This window comes from Scyliorhinus torazame, chromosome 17, assembly GCF_047496885.1.
Source record: "Scyliorhinus torazame isolate Kashiwa2021f chromosome 17, sScyTor2.1, whole genome shotgun sequence".
NCBI classification, from domain to species: Eukaryota; Metazoa; Chordata; class Chondrichthyes; order Carcharhiniformes; family Scyliorhinidae; genus Scyliorhinus; species Scyliorhinus torazame.
The window spans coordinates 72,576,751-72,596,075 of record NC_092723.1 but is presented as its reverse complement, the minus strand read 5'-3'; the positions used below and the strand labels follow the sequence as shown (position 1 = coordinate 72,596,075).

At 46.5% G+C, this 19,325-nt stretch overlaps 1 protein-coding gene across 3 annotated transcripts in view; it reads left to right on the top strand.

The window, feature by feature from the left end:
• The window catches only part of LOC140393946 (AT-rich interactive domain-containing protein 2-like), a 467,509-nt gene that overhangs the window by 302,896 nt on the left and 145,288 nt on the right, over positions 1 to 19,325 (top strand). For all 3 annotated transcript variants that reach the window (XM_072480629.1, XM_072480628.1, XM_072480627.1), the window contains one exon: positions 1,948 to 2,044. In XM_072480629.1, the coding sequence (XP_072336730.1) occupies positions 1,948 to 2,044 (97 nt within the window). The remainder of the gene's footprint in view (positions 1 to 1,947; positions 2,045 to 19,325) is intronic.

Here is a 19,325-nt window from a genome sequence, read left to right as displayed (position 1 = left end):
GAAACCCACGCAGACACTGGAGAGCGTGCAGACTCCGCACAGACAGTGACCCAAGCCGGGAATCGAACCTGTGACCTTGGAGCTGTGAAGCAACTGTGCTACCGTGCCACCCAAGTGAGATCTCAACCATTTGGTATTCAGGTCATAGCCTGTTTTGAGAATCTAGAGCTATCTCATCCAGCAGAAACATCAATAATAATAATAACAATAACTGTTCTATGCTCTATTGATCTTCGATTAGGATAAGTGGGCGGCACAAAACGTGGGCCGAAGGGCCTGCACTGTGCTGTACTATTCAATGTTAATAATAATCTTTATTAGTGTCATAAGTAGGCTTACATTAACACTGCAATGAAGTTACTGTGAATATTTGTTGGAATTTCTGCCCAACTATTTAAACTGTAAATAGAATGGACCCAGTTGGAATGGTATCTGACTGACTTAAAACTTTCTGCAATCCATTCCCCATGAATCAAAGCTGCTTTTAATTCTAACAAACTAGAATTACCAAATAATGCAAATTAAGTAAAATAAATAACCTTTATTGTCATAAGTAGGCTTGCATTAACACTGCAATGAAGTTACTGTGAAAAGCCCCGAGTCGCCACATTACGGCGCCTGTTCAGGTACACGGAGAATTCAGAATTCTCAGCTGGTACGGGAATTGAACCCGCGCTGCTGGCCTTGTTCTGCATCACAAACCAGTTGTCTAGCCCAGTGTTCTTCAAACTTTTTTTCCGGGGACCCATTTTTACCAACCGGCCAACCTTCGGGACCCAACCCGGCCGACCTGCGCGACCCACCATTTTCTCTTACCTTGTTTGCTGCTGACAAAAATGGAGGGTCCCTTTGGCCCTCGTACACGCTCCTCCAATGGAACCTGTTGGATAAAGGTGAAGCCTTCCGGTGTCAGAAAGTACGGAGTCTCCATCTGTCTAAAGTTGTGCATTTTTTCCTGTAAAATTTTATCAAATAAACCCCCCCCCCCCGAACTTGTAAAAGAAATAAATAATAAAATGAATAAAATAAATGAAAAAAATAAAAACTCAGTGAATAAAATGAATAAACCCCCCCCCCCCCAAACTTGTAAAACAAAAAGCTGCGACCATTAAAAAAAAAGTGGCCGCACTGCGCATGTGTGCCCGATCACCAGTTATGCGCATGCGCACCGATGATCGGGCGTGCATGTGCAATGCGGCCGCATTTTTTTTTTTACACTTTCGAGGCCATTTTGAAGGCCGCTTGCAGCCGGCATTGTTAAAGCCGGCTGCTGTGCGCAGATTTGCGCGATCGGGAGCGCCGCGAAGGACGGCGCCGCGACCCTCCGGCACCCGCCCGCGGGTCGCACCCCTGAGTTTGACAATCACTGGTCTAGCCCACTGAGCTAAACCAGCCCTAACTCCAAATGAAGAGTTTGCTGTTGAACAGTGTAAACATGGTTAAATGTTTGCCATATATTTGAAGTGCAGTATATTGTTCTATCAAACTGTTCCTGTAATTCCCTGCCTGAAAAGTAACTGATGGAATTCCTATCTAGTTTGATGGCAGTGTTCCGAACTGTGGATCTATAGTAAGGGAGGGCGGAAATTCTTGTATAATCCAACATGAATAAGTTGCTTTCTACTACTGCCTGTGATGTATACTTCAAAAGGGGTTCGCACAGTGTCAGTGACTTCTGCTTCTTCATACTTTGTCTTTGACAGTCTTAAGTAAAAATGACCAACCGCACCACAGTTAAGGAAGCTTTATGTTGTAGACTACAGTCCAATAGGGCTTATTTAAACTGTCAAAATTAATTCCGCTAACAAATTACTCAAAGAATCTCATCCTGTTCCGCTTGCATGGGTTGAATTTGAGCAAGCCACGTGATTCACATTTAACATCTGCAAGATGACTTATTCAGACCAGCCTTGCTTGCAGAGTTCTTAAAGTTACTTTCCTTTTCAGCTGCAGTTGGATCCCATCGACTTCCAAAGTACCCAGGTGATTTTTCACACCATTACAAAATGCCTTTACTCTTCAGACAAGTGGTTTCGAATTCGAGGTAAGTCGACCTCTCTGCAGATAAATAAATAGAGTCTGGTTAATTAATGTGGTTACATGGGTTGCATTGGAACTTGTATGTTTTTAAGTAAGTGCTTTATTGGATTGCCTAATTATTTTTATGCAGCTGCATTTTGCCATGTTGGAAGTGTTGTGCCACCATTGATGACCCTCCATTTTTACACTCCCAGTCTGGTAAGGCAACTCTCAAGAACTTTGCTGTTCAACAACTGCCTTTAAAGTAGTTCAATATGTGTTATGATGACATGAAAATAATGCTGTTAGTATTTCTTCACTTGGTGTGACTGATGGGTTGGTTAAAGGGCCATCAATGCGAAGAGTGTTTTGTTCTAAATCCCAGTGCTGCACTCGGTGTTTAGAGGCACAAGAATGCAATGTTGTTGCTTGTATGCTTGCAGATTTCCTTATTCACATGGGGTTTATGTGAGAAATATATACTCCTACAGCATTCGTGCCTTGATGCTGCTTTGTTTTTCCTAGTTTATAGAGTTTTAAAATTATATTTTATTAACGTTTTTCAATTTATAAAATACAAAATAGAAAAATAAACAACTGCGTGTCTAAATCTGGAATTGCGGCCACCAATCTCCTCAAATGTTACATCATCCCAATTCGGGCATGTACAGTCACCAGCGCCACTGATTTACCCCCCAGTGACTTAGTGACTATCATATACCTACCTTCTTGGTCTGCAACTACCTTTCCCGCTAGAAAGTGGAGTTTATATTGTTAACTTTGAAGAAGGATTTTTTACAACGTAACTATTCAAATAAATTATAATCGGTTTCTATATTGAGTATTGATATCCGCAACTAGAGATATAGATCTCTAAACCCAAAGAACTGTAGGATATCTTATGGCACTGTGAAAAATGAATATATTGCTGTCTGTGCTGCAAAGGCAACAGAATTGGGATTCAGATCTGCTGATTTCCCCACATTGAGCTCAGATGTGGCATGTGCAACCTGAATGAGGCAAAATTAGTTTACAAGTAGAAAAGTTGTGGCTCTCCCACTGAGGACTGATCTTTTGGCCCTTTATCTTGCGCGCCACTGGTTGTTTATTTCTTGGAAACTTTTAGTTATCAGGATAGAGTTATTTCTTTGCTGAGATGCTCAGACAAAACAAACCTAAGGACGTTTTGAGCAGAAATTAGTCAACAGAGTCTCTAGCCTCTCGGGGCTCAACAGGAAGTAAGATGGAGTCTGTTTCTTTTTCTCCATCCACTCTACTAACGGCCGAGGTTCTCACTAGTACTTTGACAAAAGAGTTTGAAAAACACCGACAAATAGTGTCGGAGGATCTCAAAAGATCAATTGAAAAGGCCTTGGCCCCCACTCTTGTGGCGCTGGGAAAAAACTAGTAAGACCATCGAAGTCCAGGGAGTCATGATTAAGAGAATGGAGGTCGCTTTGTAGAACCACAGTGATCGGATTTCCACGCTGGAGTCCAATCTGACTTTGGTGGATGAAACTAACAAGTCTTTAAGAACCAAGCTGAATGACCTGAGAACAGGTCCAGCAGGCAGAAAATCTGGATTGTGGGGTTGCCGGAGGGGATCAAGGACCATACCCCCACAGAATACTTCTTGGACGTGTTTCTCAAAATGGAAGTGACGGTGGGTTCACAGCCCTGCCTGAACTTAACCGGGCCCATCGCTCACTTCAACTGAAGACCAACCGTGTGCGGTGATTGTAGATTCCACAGTTTTGAAGAAAAAAGAAACGGTTCTGCGATGGTCATGGGCACACCGTGATTTTGAGTGGGAAGGCCACTCCATTAGTCCTTATCAGGACATGGGGCAAAGTTAGCGAAAAAAGAGCCGCGTTTAATGGAGTGAGGGCTGTTCTGTACAAAAGGGCAGTCAGTTTCCGGATGGTCCATCCAGCTCATCTTAGAATCACGTTTGAGACAAAAGATAATATTTTCGACATGGCGGGAGATGCGGACTCTTGTTAAAAGGCACAAGATGTGCGCTGTGTAACTTAGTTTATGGCCCTGTTGTGCTTTTGTATTTCTTGTTTTTTCTTCTTCTTGTTGGGTTGTGTTCTTATTGCCTTTGATTAGATTTTGAGGTTCTTTACTATGTTTTGTTCTTTACATTAATGCATGGTTTTTGTTCTTTTTCAGCGTTGTTATTTGGTTGTGCGACTTTTAGTCTTTAATGGAGCGTGCACATTAATTGGGGCCTTAGTATTTTATTATTTTAATTTTCTCCAGTTCGGAATCTTACAGCTAACTAGGAAATCAATTAACGTGAGTGATTTTGGAGGGTTCGCTGCAGCTCATTATAGTAATTTTTTAGAAAATGAACTTAAAGGTTTTTGTTTTGTTTGGTTTTGTTAAACGCAGGTTTTAGTTTCAGGATAAGTCTTTATTTTCCTCGGCTTTATTTACTTTTGGATGCGGTCATATTCATTGGCGATGGCATTTTTGGGAGGTGGAGGTAGTTTGCTGACCGTGTCTGTTGGTTTTCCTTTGTCCAGTCTTCTGACTTGGCTTGGTGGCCATCTTGGGTGAATCTTTGTGCTCTACTTTTTCCCTTGGTGGGAATGGCTGACTCTGGATTAAGATGAGGTGGGAAACCTGCAATCCGTTTGGTCACCTGGAATATTAGAGGTTTGAATGGCCCAGTGAAGCGGGTCGAGGGCATTTGCCCATCTCAACAGGTTAAGCTCCAATGTTTTTTTGCAGGAGACCCACTTGCGCAAGGCATCTGACAAGGCTGCGCAAGGGGTGGGTTTGGCAGGTTTTTCATTCCGGTTTCGGTGGCAGATCCAGAGGTACAGCAATTCTAATTAATAAAAGAGTTCAGTTTTCCTCCTCTCAGATTATAGCTGATCCTAATGGTTGATATGTTATTGCTTTGTGGCTCCCTGTTGTAGTCATGACTACGTTTATGCCCCTAACTGGGATGATGCAAATTTTATCAGCTCCTGCTGGCCTCCCTCCACAACCTCGTTCCTCATCAGCTTATTTTAGGTGGGGCCCTGATCTTTGTTTTGGACCCTAGATTGGGTTGTTCCAAACCTAAATCTCTTCCATCTTGGGGGGGGGGGGGGGGGGGGGGTGATCCGTGGTGCTTTTGGATAAAGTTCTTCTCCCTTCAATGATGGCAGCTGCGTACTCACTGATTGTTATTTTGGGCCATGCCTGCACTTTATCAATTTGTTCCCAGAGTCTGGGGATCAGGGGTTATGGGGAGAAGGCAGGAGAATGAGGATGAGAAAATATCAGCCATGATTGAATGGCGAAGCAGACTCGATTTGCCGAGTGGCCTAATTCTGCTCCTATGTCTTATGGTCTGTCCCCATCCAACGTCCACCTTGGAGATTAGATCCCACAATGTAGCTGATAAAAAAAAATTGTGAGCGTGTGTGTCCACCTCCATAGATGACTATATAAGATCTAACCAGTCCGATTCAATCTTCCCTTCCACGCTGTGGGAGGCTCTCAAGGCAGTCCTTGGAGGTTGGGAGGGTTGGGGAGGGGGCGGGGGTGGAAAAGAGAGAAAGTTATGTCTTACAGAGCATATACAAGAACAATGCAGCAGAGGAACAGGTCCTTCGGCCCCCCAAGCCTGCGCCGACAATAGTATCCGTATCCTTCCATTCCCATCCTATTCATATATTTGTCTAGATGCTCCTTAAATGCCACTGTCGTACCTGCTCCCACCCCCTCTGCAGGCAGCGCGTTCCATATATTTACCACCCTCGGTGTAAACGAAAAACTTGCCTCACATGTCTTTTCTAACCTTTTCCCCATGCACTTTAAACCTATGTCCCCTAGTACTTGACTCATCTACCCTAGGAAAGAGCATCTGACTATCCACTCTGTCCATGCTACTCATGGTCTTATAGACCTTTATCAGGGCACCTCTTTGCCTCCGTCGTTCCAATGAGAACAGACCGAGTTTATCTAACTTCTCCTCATAGATAATGCCCTCCATACCAGGCAACATCCTAGTAAGCTGCTTCTGTACCCTCTCCAAAGCATCCACATCCTTCTGGTAGTGTGGCGACCAGAATTGTACACTATATTCCATATGAGGCCGAACTAAGGGCCTGTACAGCTGCAACATGACTTGCCAATATTCAGTGCCCTGACCGATGAAGGCCAGCATGCCGTATGCCTTCTTGACCACTTTACCCACATGCATTGCCACTTTCAGTGATTGGTGGACATGCACGCCCAGATCGCTCTGCCTGTCAGTATTCACAAGAATTTTACCATTCACTGTGTAATTCATACATGCATTGGACCTTCCAAAGTGCATTACCTCACACTTGTCAGGATTAAACTCCATCTGCCATTTGTCCACCCAAGACTCCAACCAGTTTATATCTTGCTGTATCCTCTGACAATCCACTTCACTATCCACAACTCCACCAATTTCTGTCGTCTGCGAACTTACTAATCAGACCAGCTACATTTTCTTCCAAATCATTTATATACACCACAAATGACAAAGGCCCCAGAACTGATCTCTGTGGAACTCCTCTAACCACAGCCTTCCATTCAGAAAAGCACCATTCACCATTCCCTTTTAGCCTTCCGAACTCTGACCTTAAATTTAACCCCACTTGCTTTATATTCTTCAGCCTTTTAAACCTTAGAATGCTTCCTTTTTCTTTTTGACAAGGTTCATATATCCCTCATTACCCAGGGTTGCCTGTACTTGCCACACTTTTCTTTCATCCTCACAGGTACATGCCGGTCCTGAATTCTAATCAACTGACATTTGAAAGCCTCACATATGCAGGATGTTGATTTTCCTCAAACAGCCACGCCCAATCAACACTCCAGATCCAGACTAATGCTGTTGTAATTAGCCTTTCCCCAGTCCAACACCTTCACATGAGGACCACTCTTGTCCTAATCCATAAGCATAAGAATTGTGATCACTGTTCCCAAAATGATTTCCCACTGAAACTTCGATCGCCTGGCCGGGCTCAATCCCCAGCACAGGTCTAATATGCCCTTCCGAGTTGGGCTATTTTACATATTCTTTCAAGAAACCCTCCTGGATTCTCCTTACAATTCTGCTCCATCCAAGCATCTAGCAGTAAGTGTGCCCCAGTCAATATAAGGAATGTTAAAATCACCCACCACAACAACCCTATTGTTTATGCATCTTACCAAGATCTGTCTGCATATCTGCTCCTCTATCTCTCGCTGGCTGTTAGGAGGTCTGTAGTAAACCCCCAACATTGTGACAGCACCCTTCCTATTCCTGAACTCTACCCATATTGCTTCGCTGCCTGAACCCTCCAAGGTGTCCTCCCTCATGACAGCTGTGATATTCTCCTCAGCCAATGATTCAACTCCCCCACCCCTTTTGTACCCCCTCTATCCTGCCTGAAGCAATAAAATCCTAGAATGTTTAGTTGCCAAACCTGTCCCTCTTTCAACCACGTTTCTGTAATTGCAACACCACCATAATCCACGTCTAATCCAAGCTCTAGGTTCACCTGTCTTACCTGAATACTCCTCGAAATGAAACTAATGCACTTCAGCCCACCAGCCTCGCTACGTTGAACAAGCACTCCCTGCCTGCTCTTCCTCATAATCTTACTGCCTTAGAATGTAGCTCGCCCTGTTATTTCTCCTGCTGACCTACTGCTCTGGTTCCCACCCCTCTGCCATAACAGGCAGTTCAATCTGTTTCTCTGCCTTCCTTACTAGCTTTTGTTTCGATCCTCTCTTTACTACCCTCTGACTTCCTGCATTGGTTCTCATCCCCCTGCCATTTAATTTAAACCCTCCCCAACAGCGCAAGCAAACAACTCCCCTAGGACATATATGTTAAAGACAATGAGGTTGGAGCAGCAAAGGCTGGTGAATTACATTCTAGAGGTGGATCATCAGTACTTGCTTGATGCTACACCGGAACTATTGGCAAGTAGGAAACAAATTACAAACCCAGTACGAGCTATTGTCTACTAGCAGAGTGGTACGTCAGTCACAGCACTCCAGGGGCTCTTTTAACAAGTACAGGGAGAAGGCCAGTCGTCTTCTGGCGCACCAACTCAAACGTCAAGTGGCCTCCCAGGATATCACTAGTTGCCACAGCTCCCCAGGTCAATGCGGCTCTTTGATCCTTTTACCACGATCTTTATAGATTAGAGCTCCCTCCAGATAAATCGGTCATGTCTGTTCCGCCCTAATGAGATGGGGTGATGCAGTCTGGCAAGGCCCCTGGTCCAGATTGCTTTCCGATTGAATTTTATGGAGCAGCTTGTACCTTTATTATTGGACATGTTCAATGGTTCTCTATCTCGGGGTCTCTGCCTCCGACCCTGACTCAAGCCTTGATTTCACTGCTTCTTAAGAGGGACAAGGATCTGACAGAGTGTGGTTCATACCGTCTTACCCTTTGAATGCGGACGTCAAGTTGCTGTCTATGGTGTTGTAGCTCCGGTTAGAGTCTTGCCTCTCAGATATAATTTTGAAGGATTGAACGGGATTCGTGCAAGGCCAACAATTGTTCGCCAATATATGTCATCTGTTAAATGTCATCCTTATCCTCTCCTCAGTGCCGAACCCGAGGTGATAGTATCTCTTGCTGCTGAAAAGGCATTTGATAGAGTGGAATGGGAGCATTTATTTGAGATTCTTGGAAGGTGTGGATTTAGACATAAATTTGCTTCCTGGATTTGCCTGTTAATTAATGCCCCTACTGCCAGTGTTTGTACAACTGCTTTGAACTCTGATTATTTTTCCTTGAATAGGGGTATTAAGCAGGGCTGCCCACTTTCTCCACTCCATACTCCCAGAATGCCTTGATCCACTGCAATTCATATATGCAAAAACAGGTCCACAGCTATCTCCCTGGCCCTACACTCATCCCTGGAGCATCTCGACAGCAAAGACTTCTACCTCAGATTCCTATTCATCGATGACATCTCCGCCTTCAACTCCATAATCCCAGCCAAGCTCATATCAAAACTCCCAAACCAAGGACTTGACTCCCCTCTGCAACTGGATCCTTGACTTCCTGACCCATAGACCACAATCGGTAAGGATAAACAACAGCACCTCCTCCAGGATAGTCCTCAATACCGGGCCTCCTACTATACTCCTTATACACACACAACTATGTGACAAAATTTGGCTCCAACTCCAGTTACAAGTTTGCTGATGACACAACCGTAGTGGGTCGATCTCAAACAACGATGAGTCAGAGAACAGGAGAGAGATTGAGAACCGAGTGGCGTGGTGTAACGACAACAATCTCTCCCTCAATGTCAGCAAAGCTAAGGAGCTGGTCATTGACTTAAGGAAGCAAAGTATCGTACACACTTCTGTCTGCGTCAATGGTGCCAAGGTGGAGATAGTTGACAGCTTAAAATTCCTTGTTGTGCACACCATCAACCATCTGTCCTTGTCCACCCAGGTCAATGCTACGACCATCTTGTACTTCCTCAGGAAACTAAGGAAATTCAGCATGTCCACGTTGACTATTACCAATTTTAACAGATGCACCATAGAAAGCATCCTATCTGGCTGCATCACAGCTTGGTATGGCAGCTGCTCGGCCCAAGACCGTAAGAAACTACAGAGAGTCGCGAACACTGACCAGTCCATCACAAGAACCTGCATCCCATCTATTGACTCTGTCTGCACCTCCCGCTGCCTGGGGAAAGCGGGCAGCATAATCAAAGACCCCTCCCACCAGATACAAAAGTCTGAGAACACACACTAACAGATTCAAAAACAGTTTTTCCCCGCTGTTACGACTCCTGAATGACCACCTTATGGACTGAACTGATTACTCCATGCATCTTCTCTACTGAATAGTAATACACTCTATATGTTTCACCTGATGTCTATGTATTTAGAACATAGAACATCCAATGCAGAAGGAGGACATTCGGCCCATCGAGTCTGCACCGACCCACTTAAGGCCTCACTTCCACCCTATCCCTATAACCCAATAACCCCATCTAACCTTTTTGAAAACTAAGGGCAATTTAGCATGGCCAATCCACCTAACCTGCACGTCTTTGGACTGTGGGAGGAAACCGGAGCACCCGGAGGAAACCCACGCAGACACGGGGCGAACGTGCAGATTCCGCACAGTCAGTGACCCAGCACGGAATCAAACCTGGGACCCTGGAGCTGTGAAGCCACAGTGCTATCCACGTGTGCTACCGTGCTGCCCGTGGCTAATACATTGTGTATTTATCGTATATCCTATATTTTTCATGTATTGAACTATCTGCCTGGACTATACACAGAACAATATTTTTTGTTGTACCTCAGTACACGTGACAAATCTAAATCTTGTTCGCCCCGGCAATAGAGCCTCTCTCTATAGCATTGAGGTCCTCTAGTCAATGAAGAGGTATAGCCAAGATGGGGTGGAACATCAGGTGTCTCTCTATGCGGGTGACCTACTTCTTCATGGTACAGGCCCAGCCCCCTCCATTGATGGCTAAATTAAGTTGCTCAACATCTTCAGCTCCTTCTTGGGTTATAAACTAAATTTAGGCTAGAGTGAATGTTTCCTGTTAACCCCCCTGGGAGGCAAGCCCAATTGGGGACGTTACGTTTTCACCTTTCTAATAATAAACTTTCACTATTTGGGTGCCGGGGTACCCCACAACTGGGCCTCACTTCATAAATTGGATTACACAAGCTTGATTTAATAGTGTCAAAATAGATTTGCAGTGGTGGAACAACCTTCCTCCAACCTGGCATGTAGGATTCAAACTATTAAAATGATTGTGCTCCTGAAGTTTTTCTTTTTCTTTCAATGTCTTCCCATTTTTCTACCCAAAACCTTTTTTAGCATGGTTAACAAATTTATATCCACTTTTATTTGGATAGGTAAGAATCCCAGAATCCACATCATTCTGTTCCAAAGGGATAGACAATCGGGGGCTTGACCCTCTCCAATGTATTTTATTATTGGGCTGCTAGTATTCAAAAAGTGTTGTTGTGGATCAGTGACCCCGATTCTAATTAAGCACAAATAGAAGCTTGCTCCTCCACTATTTCTGCTCTTCTTTCCATAGTCACTGCACCATTGCCCCCCTGCTAGATTTTACTCAAATCCAGTGGTGGTGGTCTCTCTCAGAATTTGGAAACAATTTAGACAGCATTGTAAGCTTCTTTTCATGCCTCCACTTACCTCGATTTGCAAATCACTTTTTTCTACCTTCTGACTTTGACCCAATATTTCATCTACTTCATGGGAAGGGATGGGTTTGGAGCGTATTGGGGAACTGTTCGTGGAGGAGGTTTGCCAGATTTAGCAAGTTAGCTGATAAATTCCAGGTGCCCTATTCCAGCCCTTGTCGGTATTTTCAAGTTTGCGACTTTTCACAGAAAGCTTTTCCTTCCTTTTCTTGGCACAACCACCTTCCTTGAAGAGGATTCAGACCCTGGCTCGGCCTGGCGAGAGGTCTATTTCTGTGATATATGGCCATTTTCTCTCATCGGATTCTGCTCCATTAAGTGTTGAGGGCAAAATGGGCTGCCCACTGAATTGGGCCCTGTTCTTATTGGTGAGGTTTGGAGTGAGGCCCTTCACAGGGTCAACTCCATGTCCTCATGTGCTCAGTTGAGTCTAATTCTTTTTTTTTCGAAATACATAAAATATATTTAATACATCTTCAAGGATAAAAAGGATGTTTATTAATTAAACTATCACATAAATAAAAAAGTACATAGAAAATGATGCTGAGAAACATTTTTTACAACTATGTACATTTTTTCACATTCATTCTTTAGCGTAGCTTTCAGTTTTTGTTTATTAAAATTACCTTCATTATCATTATATGGTTTAATACTGATGCACTAATCAGTCAGAATTTTTTTTAAAAATGTTTTATTGAAATTTTTTTCCCAAACAACAATTTTTCCCCTCTTACAAAGCAAACGTAACAATAACAATACAGAAATTTTTAACAATACACAAGTAACAAAACCCCTTTATCTTTGACCTAAACTAAACTAAACCCCCCCCCCCCCTTCCCCCTGGGTTGCTGCTGCTGGTCATCTGTCTTCCCTCTAACGTTCCCCTAGGTAGTCGAGAAATGGCTGCCACCGCCTGGTGAACCCTTGAGCCGATCCTCTCAGGGCAAACTTTATCTGCTCCAGTTTAATTAACCCCGCCATATCATTTACCCAGGCCTCCAGTCCGGGGGGTTTCGCCTCCTTCCACATGAGTAGGATCCTGCGCCGGGCTACTAGGGACGCAAAGGCCACAACGTCGGCCTCTTTCGCCTCCTGCACTCCCGGCTCTACCGCAACTCCAAATAGAGCTAACCCCCAGCCTGGTTTGACCCGGGCCTTCACCACCCGCAAAATCACTCCCGTCACTCCCTTCCAATACCCTTCCAGTGCCGGGCACGCCCAAAACATATGTGCGTGGTTTGCCGGGCTCCCGCCACACCTCCCACATTTGTCCTCCACTCCAAAGAACCTGCTCAATCTTGCTCCCGTTATGTGTGCTCTATGTAGCACCTTAAATTGAATCAGGCTAAGCCTGGCGCATGAGGAAGAGGAATTTACCCTGCTTAGGGCATCAGCCCACATACCCTCCTCTATCTCTTCCCCTAGTTCTTCTTCCCACTTTCCTTTTAGTTCGCCCACCGACTCCTCCCCCTCTTCCCTCCTCTCTCGGTAAATCTCTGACACCTTGCCCTCTCCGACCCACACCCCTGAAAGCACCCTGTCCTGTATCCCCTGTGTCGGGAGCAACGGAAATTCCCTCACCTGTTGTCTAGTAAACGCCCTCACCTGCATATATCTCAAGAAATTTCCTCGGGGCAACTTATACTTTTCCTCCAATGCTCCCAAGCTCGCAAAAGTCCCATCTATAAATAAATCTTCCACCCTCCTAATTCCCAACTGGTACCAGCTCTGAAATCCTCCATCCATTCTTCCTGGGGCGAACCTATGGTTGTTCCTGATTGGGGACCCCACCAGGGCTCCCCGCACCCCTCTCTGTCGCCTCCACTGTCCCCAGATATTCAATGTTGCCGCCACCACCGGGTTCGTGGTAAACTTTTTAGGTGAGATCGCTGTCACCAGCGCCTCTAAACTCGTCCCTTTACAGGACTTTCTCTCCAGTCTTTTCCACGCCGCTCCCTCACCCTCCATCATCCATCTACGTATCATTGCCACATTGGCGGCCCAATAGTAATCGCCCAAGTTCGGTAGTGCCAATCCTCCTCTGTCCCTACTACGCTGAAGGAACCCCCTCCTTACTCTCTGAACTTTCCCTGCCCACACGAAGCTCGTGATGCTCCTGTCTATTTTATTAAAAAAGGTCTTGGTGATTAGTATAGGAAGACATTGAAATACAAATAAGAACCTCGGGAGGACCATCATTTTAATTGCTTGCACCCTGCCCGCCAGCGATAGAGGCTGCATGTCCCATCTCTTGAAGTCCTCCTCCATTTGTTCTACTAAACGTGTCAGATTAAGTCTGTGCAAGGTTCCCCAGCTCCTAGCGATCTGAATCCCCAGGTATCGGAAGTTTCTTTCCACTTTCCTTAGAGGCAAGCCTTCTATCTCTCTACTCTGGTCCCCTGGATGTATCACAAATAATTCACTCTTCCCCATGTTTAGCCTATACCCCGAGAAATCCCCGAACCCCCTCAAAATTCGCATAACCTCTATCATCCCCCCCGCTGGGTCCGACACGTATAACAATAGGTCATCCGCGTATAACGAGACTCGGTGTTCTTCTCCCCCTCTAGTCACCCCTCTCCATTTCCTGGAGTCTCTCAACGCCATGGCCAGAGGTTCATTTGCCAACGCGAACAACAATGGAGACAGCGGGCATCCCTGTCTTGTTCCCCTATATAGTCGGAAATACTCCGATCTATGTCGACCTGTAACTACGCTTGCCGTTGGAGCCCCATAAAGAAGTCTAACCCAGCTAATATACCCGTTCCCAAACCCAAACCTCCTTAACACTTCCCATAAATACTCCCACTCCACCCTATCAAATGCCTTCTCTGCGTCCATTGCCGCCACTATCTCCGCCTCCCCCTCCACTGGGGGCATCATTATCACCCCTAATAGTCGTCGCACGTTAACATTCAGTTGTCTCCCTTTTACGAACCCTGTCTGGTCTTCGTGCACCCCCCCCCCCGGGACACAGTCCTCTATCCTCGATGCCAGTACCTTTGCCAACAATTTGGCGTCCACGTTCAATAATGAAATGGGTCTATAGGACCCGCACCCGGATCTTTATCCTTCTTCAAAATTAACGATATCGTCGCCTCCGACATCGTCGGGGGTAGAGTCCCCCCTTTCCTGGCGTCATTGAACGTCCTCACCATCAACGGGGCCAACAAGTCCACATATATTTTCTGTAATACTCCACCGGGAACCCGTCTGGTCCTGGGGCCTTCCCTGCTTGCATGCTTCCCAGTCCCTTAATAACCTCGTCCACCCCAATCGGTGCCCCCATGCCTACCACCCCCCGCTCCTCCACTTTCGGGAACCTCAATTGGTCCAGGAACTGCCGCAACCCCTCCTCTCCCTCTGGGGGTTGAGACCTATACAGTTCCTCATAGAAGGTCTTGAACACCTCATTTATCTTTCCTGCCCTTCGCACCGTGTCTCCCCTTTCGTCTCTAATTCCTCCTATCTCCCTCGCTGCTGCCCTCTTTCGCAATTGATGAGCCAACAGGCGACTAGCCTTTTCCCCATATTCATACCTCCTCCCCTGTGCCTTCCTCCACAGTACCTCCGCCTTTCTGGTGGTCAGAAGGTCAAATTCCGTCTGGAGTCGTCTCCTCGCCCTGTACAATTCCTCCTCCGGGGTCTCTGCAAATTCCCTATCCACCCTTAAAATCTCCCCCAGTAATCTTTCCCTTTCCTTGGCCTCTGTTTTCCTTTTGTGGGCCCCAATGGAGATCAGCTCTCCTCTGACCACTGCTTTTAGTGCTTCCCATACCACTCCCACAGGGACCTCGCCGTCGTCATTGACCTCCAGGTATCTCTCAATACACCCCCGCACTCTTGCACACACTCCCTCATCCGCCATCAGTCCCACATCTAATCGCCAGAGTGTTCTCTGCTCCCTTTCTTCTCCTAATTCCAGGTCCACCCAATGTGGGGCATGATCCGAAACCGCTATGGCTGAGTACTCAGCTTCTTCCACCCTTGAGATCAACGACCTTCCCAAAACAAAAAAATCTATCCGGGAGTACACTTTATGGACATGGGAGAAGGAAAACTCCCTAGCCCTAGGTCTAAGAAATCGCCATGGATCCACTCCCCCCATTTGGTCCATGAACCCCTTAAGTACCTTGGCCGCTGCCGGCCTTCTTCCGGTCCTTGAGCTGGATCTATCTAGCCCCGGGTCCAGCACCGTATTAAAGTCCCCTCCTAAAATCAAGTTTCCTACCTCCAGGTCCGGTATACGCCCCAGCATCTGTCTCATAAATCCCGCATCGTCCCAGTTTGGGGCATACACATTAACCAACACGACCTCCATTCCCTCCAGCCTGCCACTCACCATTACATATCTACCTCCGCTATCTGCTACGATGTTCTTTGCTTCAAATGCTACCCGTTTCCCCACCAAAATGGCCACCCCTCTATTCTTTGCGTCCAGTCCTGAGTGGAACACCTGTCCCACCCATCCTTTCCTTAGCCTAACTTGGTCCGCCACCTTTAGGTGTGTCTCTTGGAGCATAACCACGTCTGCCCTTAATCCTTTCAAATGCGCGAGCACTCGGGCCCTTTTTATCGGTCCGTTCAGGCCTCTCACGTTCCACGTGATCAGCCTCACTAGGGGGCTACCTGCCCCCCTCCCGTGTCGACTAGCCAATACCTTCTCTAGGCCAGTCCCATATCCCGCCTCCGCGCTCCCGCTCGCTCCCCCAGCGTCGCACACCATCCCCGCCCACCCACTCTTTAGCCATTTCCTTTTGGATTTCCGCAGCAGCAACCCAGTTGTCTCCCCCCCCCCCCCCCCCCCCCCCGGCTAGATCTCTTTCTAGCATGATTGCTCCCCCCATATTACTTCCGTAAGTCAGCTGACTTCAACTGACCCCGGCTACTCCTGCTCACTCCTCGACCCCCACGTGTGGGGAACTCCCTTGCGCCTGTCTTCCCGCCTTATTCTTTCTGGCGCGGGAACATCCCTTTACCTGACCCGCCTCTTATGGCACAGCTCCCTTTCCCCTCCCACTCCCCTTCCCCATTCTCCAACTATGTCCTGTCTTTCCCCCCTCACCGGCGCCCACATTTCCCCAATGTCTCTCCCCTTCCCAATTTACTTCTCAATTAACTTCAACCATAACATTAACAATAACATTTCCCGCAGTTCCGATCCAATTTCTCTTCTTTGAAGGTCCATGCTTCCTCCGCCGTCTCGAAATAATGGTGTCTCTCCTGATACGTGACCCATAGTCTTGCCGGCTGCAGCATCCCGAACTTCACCTTCCTTTTATGCAACACCTCTTTGGCTCGGTTGAAGCTCGCCCTCCTTCTCGCCACCTCCGCACTCCAATCCTGGTATACCCGTACCACTGCATTCTCCCATCTGCTACTCCGCACCTTTTTAGCCCATCTCAGGACCTCTTCTCTATCCTTAAGGCGGTAAAATCGCACGATTATCGCCCTGGGTGGTTCTCCCGCTTTTGGTCTTCTCGCCGGAATCCGATTTGCCCACTCCACCTCCAAGGGGCCCGTAGGGGCCTCAGCACCCATCAGTGAGCTCAGCATCGTACTTGCGTACGCTCCACAGTCCACTCCTTCCACACCCTCGGTGAGACCCAGTATCCGAAGGTTCTTCCTTCGCACTCCATTTTCTTGGGCTTCGATCCTTTCAGTACACTTTTTATGAAGTGCCTCATGCGTCTGTGTCTTAACCGCCAGGCCCAGGATCTCGTCCTCAATATCTGTCACCTTCTGCTCCACCACGCGGAGCTCTGTCTCCTGGGTCTTTAATGTCTCCTTGAGCCCCTCAATTGCCTGTAGCAACGGGGTCAGCACCTCCCTCTTCAGCAGCTCCACGCACCGTCTCACAATTTCATCCTGCTCAGGCCCCCATGTCGCCTGCGCTTTCTCCGCCGCCATCTTGTACTTCTCTCTTTCTGACCCTTTGGTCGACGATTCCTCGCGCTGCCGCCGCCGGTTTTTTCCTCCTTCGTTTGGGGGGGACTCCCTTCTCACACACCCCACACCGGGTTGCGTCGTCGAAAAATTCCCCGTTGGGGCTCTTAAAAGAGCCCGAAGGTCCGTCGGAGCTGGAGCTGCCGAAGCGTGCGGCTAGCTAGGCATCACCGCAACCGGAAGTCCCTTCAGTGGCCTTGATGAGGTCTTTTCACAGTTGTTCCCTCTGCTGCTAGAATTCACCTTTGATACAGGCCCTCAGGTCAGCTTGCAGCTTTAAGCTTGCCCTTCCCCCGCCTGCATGCTGGAAGAGGCCCTGTTTATCCTGCAGTTGCAGCCAAATCTTTTACTGTTTCTGCCGTGTCTGGCAACCCAGAGACATACCCTTCCTGGGGGACACTGTCGGGGGAATATTGCAGCCTTCTTCCCACACCGGGAAATGTCAAACAAATGCCATGGGGGCCCTGTAAAAGAGCCCAAAAGTCCGTTCCAAGCAGGAGCTGCCGAATATGCGACCTAGCTCTGCATAGCCGCACCCGGAAGTTCCCATCAGTCAGAATGTTAATCATGTTTTGAAAGAGCAATGTAAAAACAATAAAAATTTACATGAACACAAAAAAGACTGAAATTTAAAAGGTTTACAATTTGCCTCATCATGAGTAAAAATAAAACACATTTCTCACAAAAGGTTACTCTGACCCGGAATATTTTACATCTACTATTTCTTCATGTATTCATCTCAAAGAGACATCAAAATATATTCACATTAACAGAAAAAAACCACACAAATAAATATAATTCCGTTCCGGTGGGGTATGGGAGAGAAAAGGCAATTGTCCTAGTCACAGAAAACAGGGACACAATGTGTACCCGAACTTTAAAAAATAATTTAAAAAGTATATGTCCCTCCTGCCCCATCTAGTAGTCAAATAGTCAGCCAGCCATTCTTGAGACAATAAAACAAAACTGCAATAATGTTTAAATATTAAACAATCTTGGGAAAGTACCACAGATGCCTTATGTTCATTGAAAACAATTCAGAAATTTCAGTTTTAGCATTTCCCTTCACCGTTATTTCTTTCTGAACTATGTACTTTTAAACTAACAAGACATGATTGTTTTGCATGATCTCTACAGATTTACCATAAACGTCGTATTGCTTTGAAATGGATGCTAGACGAGAACCAGCCCTTCAAATTATCCCGCATTTATTTCCGGATGGGATTTTGTATCTCACTGAACAAACTTTATGGTGTATTATTCATTAAAATAAAACTTTTCTAGTAAGGAGTTCAGTGTTAGAAAAAGATACATTCATTGTAAAATCACTGTGTCCTACTATGTTGGGTTGCAAAGGGAACAATGTTAAATATTTTAAAATTTAAAAAAATACTAAAGTCCCTCACCAGACCTTCGTGAGATTGAGGCTGAATTATTCCATGTAGTTGGCTTGGAATTTTCCGCTATGGTAGGGGCAGACTTTTCAGTTCCAATCCTGTTGCAGGATAGGATAATGAAATGCTCCAGTAAAGAAATTTTTAAAAAGTATTTCTACAAAGGACAAAATACCAGCAACCCTCTGTTAAGTGTATCTCTTATCACGGTACAGCGGCACAGAAGCACAGTGGTTAGCACTGTTGCTTCACAGCTCCAGGGTCCCAGGTTTGATTCCTGGCTTGGGTCACTATGTGCGGAGTCTACACGTTCTCCCTGTGTCTAGTGAGTTTCCTCCGGGTGTTCCGGTTTCCTCCCACAGTCCAAAGATGTGCAGGTTGGATGGATTGGCAGGTTGGGTGGATTGGCAATGCTAAATTGCCCTTAGTGTCCAAAAAGGTTAGGTGGGGTTACTGGGTTACAGGGATAGGGTGGATCATAGAATCATAGAATTTACAGTGCAGAAGAGGCAATTTGGCCCATTGGGTCTGCAACGGCCCCAGGAAAGAGCACCCCACTTAAGCCCACACCTCCACCCCATCCCAGCAACTGCACCCAACCCTTTTGGACACTTAAGGGCAATATAGCATGGCCAATCCACCTAACCTGCACATCTTTGGGCGGTGGGAGGGAACCAGTGCACCCTGAGGAAACCCACGCAGACACGAGGAGAACGTGCAGACGCCACACAGACAGCGACTCAAGCCGAGAATCGAACCTGGGACCATGGAGCTGTG